The sequence below is a fragment of the Phyllostomus discolor genome, chromosome 1 (genome assembly GCF_004126475.2).
Source record: "Phyllostomus discolor isolate MPI-MPIP mPhyDis1 chromosome 1, mPhyDis1.pri.v3, whole genome shotgun sequence".
NCBI classification, from domain to species: Eukaryota; Metazoa; Chordata; class Mammalia; order Chiroptera; family Phyllostomidae; genus Phyllostomus; species Phyllostomus discolor.
In genome coordinates, this window is record NC_040903.2 from 170356880 (window position 1) to 170371015 (window position 14136).

Below are 14136 nucleotides of genomic sequence, written 5' to 3' on the forward strand. Positions count from 1 at the left end.
AGCCAGCTAGTGCGGACTGATTGACAAATGTCCTGGTAGTAAACAGATTTAAACAGAAAAACTCAGCCTCTCCGAAATCTCTATGTTGAGTCCTTCACTGTGGGTAAGAGAATGTCTTACACCTAACCCGTCAAACACCAATGTCAGTTCCAGAAAAATGTTCAAACAGGTATTTTGTTCCAGGTTCCAGCAATATGTGGTAACTAATAGAAAGCCTTTCTAGTGGGAGAAATTTCAGGGTTTCTTCTGTAATCTGCTCGATCTGACTCCTGGGCTCAGCCCGTACAAATGAGGCTTTAGTCCCTGGCTCTGTGGGTGCTCTCTGGAAAAGGTGCCCTTCCTCCCATCTCTCCCCCCACACCCTCCATGCCTCTCCTTCATACGCACAGCGTGGGCATTCTCTGCTCCATGTTCACATCCCGAGAATAGAGGAGAAGATGGAGAAGACTAAAAGCCAACCAAACCTTGAGCCCCAAAAAGGTCAACTCCCACCAGCCAACCTCCTTACAAGTTATTGGGCTAACAGGGGCGTCTTGTTGTGGAAGGCCCCTGTCCACTACCTGGAATCCGCAAGGGCCTGCTTCCAGGAAAGGAGATGAGGAGAGGAGCTAGAAGGACCAGCCTGTACATGCCATTTCCCAGAAATGTTCCTCGCGTGCGTTTTTGAGGCATGGAGGCTGTGCACATATGATTATAAAACTTTCCGTCAATAAAACTGCTCCTGGTTTATATAATAAATGGCCAATGGATCTTTATTCTGAGATGTCTCCAGAAGCAACTTGCGGGGACGTGGCCGCAGGAACGAGTGGGAGAAGCACCGCCTACTAGTAAGACTCGCCGCGCGGGGCGAACGTGGCTGCAGGGAAGAGAAACCGCACGCCGGGGGCTTCTGGACTCTGCCGTGCTTTCCGACCTAGTGGGACCGAGACTCTCCCGAGCCTCGGCGGCTGGATATTTCCCACGATTTTACTCCCACCATTTAATTGCAGCAACTGCCACAGGTTCCAGGACGTGAGCCCTCAACTCCTCTCTGAAGTCACTGGCCTGTGTCAGGCCATCTGCCTAAACAGTTTTCAAGAACAGGAAGGAATGGCCACTCTGAAGCATTTTTCCTGCCCACAATCGGCCTACATGTATTCCCCAGCTTCAGAGGGTCCACAGTGGATGGAAACTTAAAAAAGAAAAACAGGAGAAAAGTCTCCTGTCTCACTGACAAGGAGATGAACGGCCTGCCCTCGACTGGCTTCCTCACACCAGGACGTGAGCCTCTCTACTCGGAATCACCTGAGTGTCGCCTGACCCTAAAGCCCACTCCCCTATGGAAAAGCAAAGCCCGGAGAGCCCGCAGCAGCCTGGGCGGGAGATCGGGGCTCAGCAACAGCCAAGGCCGGCCTAGCACCAGGGTGGCCCTGCCGAAGCCCACCTTCCGGTCCTCTGCCCTGGAAGTGCTGACCTTGCATCCAGGTGCCACCAGGTGCGAGGTCCCTGTCCTCCTGCAGGGCTCGGCCCACTGAATGCCCCCCGGCGGCCTTCGGAGGCCTGCACCGCCTGGCCACACCACGCACACACGGGTCCTGCGAGCTTCCCTGACGTGCTTCCTGCCAAGGAGACAGGAGCTAATTCTCAAACCCGTCAGCCTTCCAGGTGTTAGCAGTGATTGGTTCCGGCTGGAGTTCCTTCCTTATAGTTTACTGTATTTTTCAACTTCTTACAATAATTACGTATCCCTCTTGTGTGTCAGAAAAAAATGCAAGAAAGTCCTGCTTTAAGTGTTGCCTGTCCCAGAAACCTTCTGGACGCCTCACCCGGGGTGGGACTCTGACACGAGGAGCCCTGAAGCACCTCACCTGTGCCTTCCTTGACCTTAGCCCTTATCTGTCTATTATCTTTCTACCTGTGCAGTGTTGCCCCGCCCTTCTTCAAGTCCCCAGTGCTTTGGTCAGGGACCAGCGGACTGCCTAGTGAATAAATTAATACATCAGTGAACAAGCAAGCAAAAGACTGATGTGCTACATGACCTGCTCGACTCCAGACTTTAAATATCTTCCTAGTCATATGAGTTCATGTCTATAGAACAAAGGTCATCCGTTAAGACCAAGATGGTTCTTCAAAGCTCAAGAACGCATGGTAAAATCTGAAATCCAGCAACCTCTCTGATACAGAAACCTAATGCTTGTTGGAAACGTTTCTCTATTCCTGATACAAATTCCTCGTTAATCCTTGAATTAATGAATCTTTAAAAATGATAGCCATGGGCTACAGAGAATTATAGCTGGGAAAGTCCTATTTTGTCCTCACCTAGCTGTAAAAGTTTAACAGCCACAGCCACAGCCAGGTTTCATTGACATAGTGTGTCTCTTCTGTTTTGTTGCTTAATAGAAAGCTGATGGTTCAACTACACAGAGCAGCAAAGGGGGAGCATGGGTCGGCTGGTGACCATCCTAAAAACTTAGCTCATATCTCTACTGTGATTTCAGGGGTCCAAGAAGGCCCTCCTGTGCCCCAACCATTTTCCACTGCCTCAGTCCCAATCTTTCCCAGAGCGCACCTAGTTTTTGGGCCAAACGCAGGCTATTTAAAGTTGAAACTGCTGGGTCTGGATTTCCATGAGGCCTAAATACAGTGACTTCTGGTTCACTCTCCCCTTACCCTCGACTGTGGAGAACGAGCCCGAGCAGTCTGATTAGGGACGCGGAGCTGGGAGCAGCACAAATGCAAAAGAGCACTCGCAAAGGGGGAAAGTGTGCTTTTCTGTTTTAGGAAAGCTGCTGACTTAGGGAATGCTTCTGTTTTTCCGCAGAAATGCTGCCTTCCATGGACAGAATTCAGCCACAATCAAGCTAATTGAATGCACAAATGTAATATTTTTTCCAGGGCACCTCCAATTTAATGCTTGATGAAATTGTGTCTTTCGCATATATTTACAAAAGCTTTTCTTCATCCAGAAATGTCTGTTAAAATTGCTTATAGATGCTGAGATAGCAAATCACTCTTCTAATGTAATGAGATAAGTCATCTCTATAAACTTTGCTTGCTCAAATGTACTCGCATAAAAGAAATCAGGCTACAGGCTTTTTTCAATAAATAGAACGAACAACTAGAACTTGATGGCTATAGCATGTTCTGCCTCATTGCTATGAGATGTTTAAAATTGCTCCCTCTCTCGCGTGTAGCAGGGTTTTCATTTTGGTAGTTGATGGGAAAAGGAGGTCAAATAAACTGATGTGGATAAGAAACCAAAGCCGTTTGTCAAGACGTGGGGAGAGGCCTGGAGATTGGAGTCATTTAAAGACTAAAAATTGATTTAAAAGATTTCTGTCCTCAAATCATTTTTCTTGCTAAATGTTGCTACTTTCGTGAACCTGGTTTTCCCTGCCTTGGCGATCTTTACTAATCATTTACACCGCAGGATCTTCACATACCGGTTAGATTCATGCCTCACAGTCATTTGTGCGCGGTCCCTAAAACGGGTCCGAAGATCAAGAGTCCATGGAAAAGATGAGGTCTTGTGAGTTTATCTGTCTGTTTCTAAGTGAGATTTGTCTTCCGACTTTAATCTAGATGCCAACTCTGTGACAAAAGGTCTAACAGGCCGTCTTGCACACACACAGGGTCAGAAGAAAGGGCCGTCATGTATGGCTGCCCCAGCTGTGCACCGCGCAGCTGGGGGGGGCGGGGCAGGTGGGGGGAAGCAGCACTCACAGAAACCAGTGTGGAGGGCGCCATCTACAGGTGTGCGATGGGACAGCCCAGCCCAGTCCCGCCCTGCAGATGGGGGTGAGGGAAGGTCATGTTTTTGTTCAGTCACAGTTCAGTAAGCTTTCATAGCTATATTGCATGCATTTGCCCACCTCCTCAAGGAATGAAATCAAAATTTCTTACTACTAGCTGACAAAGTGTTAAAGCCTGTCTGCTGACCAGTCCCTTCTCTTTACCAAGTAAAACTGGGAGAACACTCAAATCTCCAGATGGTTCTTCAAGAAATGCTTTGGACAGCCTGACTGAGGAAGACAGGCTGAAGCCCAGAAGACTGAGACCGAAGTCCAAGTGCCCTGTCAGAATCGGAAAACACGAGACAACCATCGCTCCACATGGAGGAGAGACAGCAGGAGTGCTGGGATGCTTCCCCAGGAGCATTTCTTGTCCCAGTCTGCCTTTCGGGTTTTCCCTCATGCCTGCCGGAGGGTCCTGACCAGCCAGACCAGTGGCCAGGCTGTCCCCGGCATGGCAGGAGCACAGGCCTGCCCTCACGCTGGCTGCACAGCCTGCCTTCCCTTCTACCACCTTCCTCTTGCTGCCAGAAACACACTGCATGGTGGCAGGAAACAAAGCCCAAGCACTTGCTGCTCTGAGACATGGCTCTCGACAGCCTTTGCCCAGCCCCATCAGCCCTGGGAGTTCAACATGACAATTCAGGGTTGAACAGAAAGGTCCTGCCTTTTATGCAGGTCCTTGAACTCAGCCCAAAGTATATTTTGGGATTTGGAGCACCCATGCTAATATGCCCAGAAGGGTACATTTGAGAAAATACCCTATTTTTGCATAACCGGATTTGTAAAGACTAGCTCAGTGGCCTTAGACACTCTATGGGGCACTAGTGACTCAAGAGCCATGCTCCATCTGAGTTTCTGTCTCAAGTTTGCCAAAGGCCAGCACAGCAGGTCAGTCAGCCCACAGGTGTATTGTGTTGGTTGACACGGTCTCATTTTACTTGAATTTGAATGTTTGCAGTGGGGCAGCCATTCTCCCTTTCTCCAGACTTCCTAATTCTGCCCAACCAGCCCATTTCACACAGCCTATTTTCATCACCTGCCCAGCCCCTGCAGACTGCAGAATTGGCTGTAGGGGTCTACAGGACTTGCCGAGGAAGGTACAAGCAAACCACTTAGGGGTCTAGAGTCACCCAGGATGCTCCCCTAGGATCGACCAGGCATCAAGAACTAGTGGCTGACACAGTATCCTCTGACGAGGAGAAAGTACAGTGGCAACAGTCAGCTTAACTCCCATTCACCCCACCCCCTGGTCCCTACCTTTGCCCAGCCCTATGCCCTGCTTCAGGAAGTACAAGTATAAGCCAGTTGTCTGCAGTATCCTGGGCTAGCGGCCTACAAACCACCTTGTGAACATGAATACATAAATGACACGGATATTGTGCAGTCAATCCGTGAAAGGACAATGAACCATGTCACTCTAGGGCGGGTCTCTGGCTGGCTGGGGAGAGGAGGAGACATAATTGTCACCGTATCTTCTGTACTTGTGTCTTCTGATATGCATACCAGTTGTATCAATTACCTCTTACCCACTACCAGAACCCTAAGACCCTGTGTGGAGAGCTTCCTCCCAGCTATACCACTTCACCTTAGACTTTGGGGCACAGTTCAAATGCTACCTTCTCCTGAGTCATCTTCCTTAACAGTCAGAAGCAATTGCTGTCTTCTCTGTGGGCCAAATTCACTTTCACTACATGTCCTTTATGAGAACACTGCAGCCTGACTCACTGACGTGGTCCTTGAGGTTGGGGTAGGATGCTATTTATAAGTCTAACGACTTCAAGGAACATTTGCAGAATCTACCACCCCACCCCTCTTCCTAGTTGGAGGCCACCAGTGATGCTCGATTTCAGCTTATGTAGCTGTAGGAAGATGAGCAAGTGAGGAGTAGCTCCAGGATCTTTCCCCCACAGACAACATCAACTCTTGAGTCCATAGAGCTGCCCAGGAAAACTTCCTATTAGAATGGAGAGGTTCGTTCTCCACCTGCACTGTCCAGCACACTCTCTGCCTACTACATGTGGGTACTGAGCATTTGAAATGTGGATGGCATGAGGGGGAAATGAAATTTTTATCTCATTCAAATTAATTTAAATGTAAATGGTCACATCTGGGTAGTGGCTGCCCTATGGAACGGCTCAGTTGCACAGTGTTCTTCCTCTAGGGACAGCCTCACCAGCTGAGTCATACAGCCCTCAGGTGTCTTTGATGTTTAAACGGTTACATTTAAAATGAGGTCAACAAAGTCATTGGTTCTAAAGTAAAAATTCAGTTTATTCATCTGTTCACGACACAGTACACAAGAGGCAAAGTGTTTCACATCATAGATTTAACTTCCAACTCCTTGGAATGTTCATTTCTTTGGCTAACAGGAGAGACTAGCTGGGACAGCCAGGCAATGCCTGGGCAGCTGAAATAAGGTGGGGCAGGAGCAACGCTAACATCACCCTCACGGGGACAAGCACGGGGGGGTGGGCTATTAGTCGCAAGCAGATTTTCTAGCATCGCTAGCTGGAAGCACAGGAGCACCACTCTGGGGTGCTCGAGCTGGCGCGGGCCTCAGTCGTCCCCACCACACAGGTATAGCAGCGCTTTCTGGTAGTCACCCTTGGTGTCTTGCTATAAAGGGCCAAAGAGAAAAAGGAAATGTGATGTCAAGAAAAAGACTCAAACTTCGCAATAACGTACAAGCAGAGCCAGTGCACACAGAGCCTCTCCCACATTAACAGAGAAGACTCTGAAGGACCTGCCCAGGCCCAAAGGCCTGGAAGGCCACACCCCAACCACCACCACCACCACCACGATCAGCATCATCATCATCATTGTCGTCACCATCAGAGGGCTCTCAGGGAGTGTGGCACAGGGGGACTTTCAAGTCACATTACTGCAAGGGTAGAGCAAATGCGAGATGCTGGGTGTTAACCTGGTAAGCGACTGCTCTGACTACTGTGATTTCCCACACACACCGCCCCTTTCGCTCTGGTCCTCCCCACTTCAGAGAAGAGGGGGACTTTCCCGTTTTGCTGTGCTGTTTCCTAGATTCTTGAGGTCTCATGGAAATGAGCTGGTGAGGTGAAGACACTATGACTGAGTCTAAATGGGACCTAAACTTTAAACCTGGGCCCAATAAACCCGGGCATAGTAACCCACTGTCAAATTCACCCCGGGTAACCAGCAGCCTGCCTTTGGAAACGTCAGGATCTTTAGAAGGGGGGCTGCAACGCCTCCCTGAACCACACACAGCGGGCCCACTGTGAGTGCAGTCGCTCCCCCTGTAGAGATGCCCCTTCCCTGCAACACAGAGACGGCTGCCAGGGGAGCCGGGCACTTTGCAGGCTTTTCAAGGAAGGGAAATATAATGCAATGTAAAATTTAATTGATCTAAGTCTCCTGAGCTTGTCAGCAGCTCTTACAGGATCATCCTCAGAACACTGATTAGCACTGTGGAGTAACAGATGTGGGGAATAGGAACAGATTTGCCTGCTTCCCTAGGACTCCAGGACAATCACAGATGGCACTTCCAAGATAAACCCCTGACATTCGATGACCAGCCTCTCCTCCCCAGTGAATCAGAGGACACCGATCCCTCCTCTGGGGTGTGGGGCGCCACTGTGCAGGGCTCACCTGGATGTAGTAGTACAGGGACTTGCCGTACTTCTTCTTGAACTCAGACCTGATTTTCAACATGTCCACCTCGCTGCGGGAGATCATGATTCTCATCAAGACCTTGTCGCGTGTCCCCTTGCCCTGAAAGTCAAGTTGATGTCCCAGGTTACTACCCACCAACAGCGTTAATCAATGTTCAGTGTAAATTAAAACAGATGTAGTGCCCTGGCTGGCGTAGCTCAGTGGATTGAGCTTGGGCTGGGAACCAAAGTGTCGTAGGTTCGATTCCCAGTCAGGATACATGCCTGGGTTGCAGGCCATGACCCCCAGCAACCGCACACTGATGTTTCTCTCTCTCTCTCTCTCAATCTCCTTCCCTTCCCTCTCTAAAAATAAAATAAAATAAAATCTTAAAAAAAAACCCGATGTAGTAAGTTTTCTGGCACATGGAACTGATCTGTGTTCTTGATGCTGCCCACGGAGAGATCACTGACGTAGCCGTGAAACTGCTCCCTGAAGAGCAATGAGCAGGGAACACACGAGGGTGACATCAGTGCATGTGCACATTCAGTGAACGTGTGCTGAGCACTGAGCACAGCAAGGCTCGGTTTAACAGGTGTGCGAGGGCCCACACGTAGCTAACGGTTCCTGGCTCTCAGGGCCTTGAAGTGGCTGTGCCATCACACTCCCATGTGGCTCTGCACCATTGTGCCAGGTATGAGCACTAGGGGCCACTGAGTCTCCTTGCAGAACCTCAGACCAGAGGCCGCTAGGAAGGGGTCAGGGGTTACACAGAACCTGAGGAGAAGGGGAGAGGCAGTGTGGGCAAGGGGGTGACCTGGGGGGCCGTGCAAGGGCCTGAAAGCCGGAAAGCACACTTGAGACATGGAGCATGGGACAGGACTGGGGGAAGAGATGTTTCATTCGAGTGAAAGTTGCTGGGCTGGTTTTCGGAATCAACAGACCCTGTTCAGACAAGTTCAAATCTGGTTATGTAACCTCAAGGAAGCTGAAGCTTTCTGAGCTCCAGTCTCCTCACCAATAAAGAAAATAGCAACAAAATAAGCCCCAGGTTCTTTGGTAATTTTTTTAAGGTAAATAAAGTAATTTGCACAATGTCTATTTTGTCATGGTTGCTTAACAATCTCCCTTCCTTGCTTATCTTCACTGAGGTGAAAGGAGGGAGTCACTGAGGAGACCAAGCGGGGGTCAGCACAACTCTCAGCTGGTGTTTCCTCCCCCACACACTCCATTTTCCACCTGTGCACAAACACACGTTCAAGTAGCTGGGAGACAGAGGATGGGCTTGTGGTCCTCTGACCTGTCAAATGCAACCACAGCTGACTGGTGCACTGTGCACCTGGACTGTGGGGCTCCTTCCTCCATCCACTAAGCAAGAAGACTTAGTGTGGGCACAGGAAAGAAGAAAGGACTAGTGTGGAAACATGGACCTCACAGCTGGCTGCCCTTACCTTCATGGAGTCATACAGTCGGTCAGCAAAATACAGGGGCTTATTCTGGATGCACTGGACTGTGGAGAGAAGAAAAGGGGTCAGTCATCCCTCTGTCCACCAGTGGAGGGAGGCCCTGCCCCCGGCACAGACCAGAGGACCTGACGCAACAGGAATGGGCTGCAGAATGGGCGAGTCTAGGGAAAACCAGGGATCCTCTGAAACACTCAGCTCCTCTGTGGCTGTAACCCAGCGAACCCCGAGGGCTGCAGAAACCCAGGGGGCCGGGGAAGCTTTTCTTCTCTCACTCTTCCTCAGCAAATCTCCGTTCCAACTTAAACCCTTCCTAAATTTATACAGTGAAAGTTATAAAGCCACCCAAATCATGTAAAGAAGCCACGCCTCCCCACACACTTGAATTAATAGGATGGTCATTTGTTTCTTCTACTTCAGCACAGAAAGCTGATGTCCGCCAGGGACAGGGACCTCACTCACGTACCCAGGTTCAGGAAAGCATTTTCCAGGTCTCCCTTGACTTCCTTCTTGATGCTCTCCAACATGTCATAAGGGCTGTAGCTCTTGTACCTTTCAAATACTGAGGAAAAGCAACAAATAATTACTACAGCAGAGCCGCTAGTCAAAGATGTCAATGATCACTCACATGGTTATATAACATGATTTAAAAAAAATAAGAGGACAGTCACAGCATCCTAGGGCCTCAGGGGTTGCCATGGTAAACCAGAGCTGACAGTACACCGGTCGCCCTAAATGGCACTGCCCGGGCCACGTTTGAACATCTCCCTCTCCCAAGTGGATACATCGGGAGATGTGCCCAGCAAAGTCTATCACTTCCAACAAATAGAGCAAAATAAAATGGTCTTCGGACAAGAAGGGGCAGCAAGCTAAAGCACCGTATCACGAGAACTAGTTAGGGGAAAGAAGGATCCAAACCAGGAGAGAAAGGCAAATGGACCTGATGAGGGATACAGGGGTGCAATGTGGAGTGTGAGCTTCATTCTGGCAGACACGGACCCCCCATATGGACACCCAAGGCTCCGGGACCACATGACACCCACCTTTCTGGAGGTGACACACGCTCCGCTCGGTCATGATGCTGATCCACTTGGGAACGTCAGTTCCTTTCCTCTTCACTCCAGCGTCGTAGAGGTCCTGCAAGCACAGCCCACCAGGAAAGGTCATACAGCAAGGTCACAAAAAAAACTTACAACCCGCACATTCAAAATGCTAAGTGAGAAAGGAAGATTGCACTGCAGTCGGGGGCAAAAATGCACTAATTAGGTCTCAGGTCTTCATCGAGAGCAGTCCTCCCGAACCACGGACAGAGTGGCACGAGACCGGATTGTTTGTGAGGTCAGTGCTGCACAAGTCTCCTTTTTCAAACACCCAAGAAAGGACTGAGAGCTGCCGTTTCCATAAGGAAGGACAGGCAAACATTTGTTAGCATATCCAGCCTCCTTCCTTGTTGGCACTTCAATAGTTAGTAGGCTAGTGGTCACCTACCGAAGGCAGCTGGAGGGCGGGTACCCACCCCTGAGCTTCCCAGAGACTTGGGGAAAATGATGGAGCTGAAAAAGGAGCCAGTCCAACCCTATTTTCAGTTTCCAGGAAATCTAAAGACTGTAAGTAACGCTAACAAAGCTGGGGAGGGAGTGGGAGAGGCCAATGCAAGGGTGGATGCTCATTCCGTGACCACCTACAATCTGGGCATTGCAAAATCCAACTTCTTTATTTTATTTAAAACTCTTTACTGCCTGCTAATGGTGCTGTGTGAAATATGTTGAAATTTAAAATGAAGATGGATTTAAATAAATTTTGTTCTGCAGCTCTTAGGAAACGTCTTGAGACAGCTATTGACCCTCTGGGAAAAGGTATGTAGTTCACAGAGATGTGAGTAGGCTTAACAAACAGTTCTCAGGGATGATGGAACTCGAACCAGCAAGAGTCCTAAAGAAGGCAGGGCCTCTGCCACCCTGCCCATCCCCCCTCCCTGTCCCTGGCAGTGCCTCCCCCATCTTCTTCCGCTTTCTCATATTGTTTACTCTGCTGGCGTTCCCTTGCACCAAATGCACACCAGTGAGCACAGCTGTATCACACCCTGCAGAAACTGCTGCTTCCACACACTGGAAGCCTCAAAGAGACGTAAGTCAGCTGCAGATCCTGTCATCGACAGCAGCAGTGCAAGGGAACACCTGGTAATAGCCAGGGTGCCCAAAAAGTGAACACGAAGCCCACAGGCTCTCTAACATTCCTCCCTTCCAAATGTGGTGGCTACTTCCCCTGCCACAGACAGTGGGCTGGACACAGTGACTCACTTTTAGTGAAGAGAGTAGGACACGGTGACAGTGTGTGACTCAGATTAGGTCACAAAGCACTTGGCTTCCTCCTTGCTTTCTCCCAGGGATCACTCACTGTGGGGAAAGCCAGCTACCGCATTGTGCAGACACTCCGGCAGCCCCATGGGGGCCCGTACGGAGAGACACCAAGGTCTTCTGACCACAGTCACGTGGGTGGGCCATCCTGGGGCAGATCCTCCTACCCTGTCAGCCCCTTGGGAGGCTGCAGGCCTACTTGGCATTTTGTCTACCTGAGCTGCAACCAAGCAAGCCACTCCCCAGTTCCTGACCCACAGAAACTGAGTGACGGTAAAAGTTCATCTTTGGAGGTGATTTGTCACACAGGGTACATAGTTACTATACAAACTATCCAGAGACTTATCACAAAACAGAAACTCGCACCAAAAAACCTTGGTACTTACCCGGGCATCCTGGTCAATCAGTTCGTAATCAATGACAGAGCCATCTTCTGCTCTTCTACCCTACAGAAGGAAAAAAAATAAGAACATCAAATATATTCCTTTGCGCATTTTCAATGTTATTTTTCTCTCCAATTCTTATAAGCCATTATTTAATTTATTGAACGAATACCCACTTAACATTGTTTCTTCACTTTGAAGTCTAGACAAGGCCAAGGAGGGGCAACACGGCTGAGGCACTGAAGGGGCGGCTGTGCCCCACATCCTCCTTGCTCCATGGTGCCCAGTCCTGGGCCAAGCCCCATGGAGGCAGCACAGTCTGCAGATGGGGGAACGGCTGAGCTGGCCCGGAAGGGTGAGTCAGATGGGGCTGCTGCCAGGCACAGGGAGAAAGCCACGCAGCAGGAATAGCACAGGGGAGGCTGAGCACCTGCCAGCTCGGGTGAGTGAGGTGATGCCCAGCTGGAGCAGGTGGTGAGGGAACCCTGGGAAGACCAGGTTAGGGAGAACCAGGCTATAGAGGACTTTCTGAGAAAGTAAAAGTTTGGATTTGATGCAGCAGGAATGGGTTTTGATTGGGGACTAAAATGGTGAAAATGGACTGCAAAATGATCAGTGGATGGTGGTGTGCAGGGTGGGAAAAAGAGAGGAGAGCAGGGCGGCGGCACAGAGCCATTCCAGTGCTGGAGATGTGCAGGGGCAGGATGTATAGCATGCCCAGCCATCATCTGTCATCAGGGCTCCTGGAGAAAATAACTTCTCTCCCCTCCCCTGACACGTAGGCATTAAACTGTGCACTGTCAGAACTCAGATTCAGAAGGCAAATGCTTGTCCTTCCCATTAGTGTGCTCAAATTAGCAAACAAAGCCCTCCGCACACCCTCTCCAGGCCAAAGACTGCACAGGCAAATCTCCTAAGAAGTGAAAGCAGAAGAAACAAACAAGGGGGTCACTTCCCACTGGGTCCCCAGTGACCATAGACAGAGGCAAAGTGACCTTCCCGAGGTCCCACGGCAAGGGCTGGCACGTAAACCCAGGCCAGGACCAGAGGGCTGCCTGTCACTCCTCCGGCCCCCAGAGCCCACCAGCCTGCGCAGTTCTGCTGGATAAGAAATCCTATTACACAAAAATGACAGCAATCCACAGTGATAGTGCAGACCCACCGTCAAAAATGCAGCTGCCATTTCCAATGCAGGCACAGAGGACTGAGGGAATTCACTCCCGAGTATAAAATAAGGGATATGACTTGCCTCGGGAGGAAGTAAGGACAAGAAATAAACCGGAAACCAACCTTGGCGAGGGCAACCATCAGCTTGCGGAAGTCACCAGATGTGTCAGAAATGATGTCCTTCTCCAGGTCAGTCTTGTACACTTGGAAAACAGCACGTAGGGGTTAGCTTCCTGCCTGTGCAGCCAGCCACCCACGCCTCCAATCACCCCCTGCCCACGAAGCCTCTGAAAAGCAGAAGTGGCTGTGGCAGCATGGATGTACCTGCCCAAATGCAAGTGGATTTCCCAGAATGAACTGTACCTTCATTAAATCAGAGCCAGGGTTATTATCAGTAACAAGGGACAGACAGAGCTGGGTCTGATCAGGGGTACTCAAGCTCACCTATAATCAGTGATCTCTTCTGTGGCTAAAATATTGGTTCCCAACCTCCTGGACTATGAATACTCATTCTGAACATCAAAACATTTAAAGGGCTACACAGATACACACAGAAACACATACACACAATTGTGCTTTATTATCCAGTGATTGACAAAATGCACAATGGCAAAAGCCAGTAAGAATTAAGTAGTACTTGTGAATGAATTTCCACTTGTATTATTCAAAATAGCATCTGTATTGAAACATGGTAACACACACACACTTATGCATTTATTCTCCCTACAGCCTCCTATACTGCTTGGTGCACGCAGGTCCACCAACTTCTTGCCACAATCATCCAGTCCAGAATTGGGAACCTCTTGAGCAGAGACGGGATGGCACCCAATAAATGAAATCCATGTATACTTTCTATGTTTACCATCAGATCTTTTAAATGCATTTTGATTTTTCTCCTCTTTCCTTTTGTAGACATTCTAGCGGAATGTAATAATCAAAACCCAGGCCATCAGGAGGTGAAGGAGAGGTACTCGGGCCATGGCAAACCCTTGGACAGAGGGCAGGCATTTCTGCCTTTGTAATCAGACGTCCTATCCCGGTAGCTAAGAAGGGGGCTAGAGAAACTGGGCAGAGAGGATGCATCACGGAACTAGAGTTACTCACTTTCCTTGTAGACTCTGTTAATTTCCTGCAGCTCCTGGTTGGTCCTTGAGCAGATGATCTCAATGAGAGAGTCCTCATCAGTCCCCAGTCCCTGTAAACCAGGCATCAGAGACTTTAGCAGGGAAGTCCTCCTGGCCATTTCCCTACTTCTCTCATCTCAGTCCAGTAAATTGCTAACACGGGCTGGGTCTGTTAGCACGCTCCCTTCTACGTTCCTGCTGAGGGATCTGCACTGTACTCCTCGGCACAGGCTAATGTTATTTTC

The 14136-nt window shown here is 49.6% G+C and overlaps 1 protein-coding gene across 1 annotated transcript in view; it reads right to left on the reverse strand.

Annotated features, from left to right (window-relative positions):
- Positions 1-6019: 6019 nt before the first annotated feature.
- Positions 6020-14136, reverse strand: part of ANXA2 (annexin A2) — a 42175-nt gene continuing 34058 nt past the window's right edge. Inside the window, exons 6-13 of the mRNA XM_028506998.2 lie at positions 13872-13962; positions 12891-12970; positions 11604-11663; positions 9904-9997; positions 9327-9422; positions 8849-8907; positions 7395-7517; positions 6020-6389 (exon numbers count right to left, since the gene is read on the reverse strand). Of these exons, the coding sequence (XP_028362799.1) occupies positions 6330-6389; positions 7395-7517; positions 8849-8907; positions 9327-9422; positions 9904-9997; positions 11604-11663; positions 12891-12970; positions 13872-13962 (663 nt within the window). The 3' untranslated portion in view covers positions 6020-6329. The remainder of the gene's footprint in view (positions 6390-7394; positions 7518-8848; positions 8908-9326; positions 9423-9903; positions 9998-11603; positions 11664-12890; positions 12971-13871; positions 13963-14136) is intronic.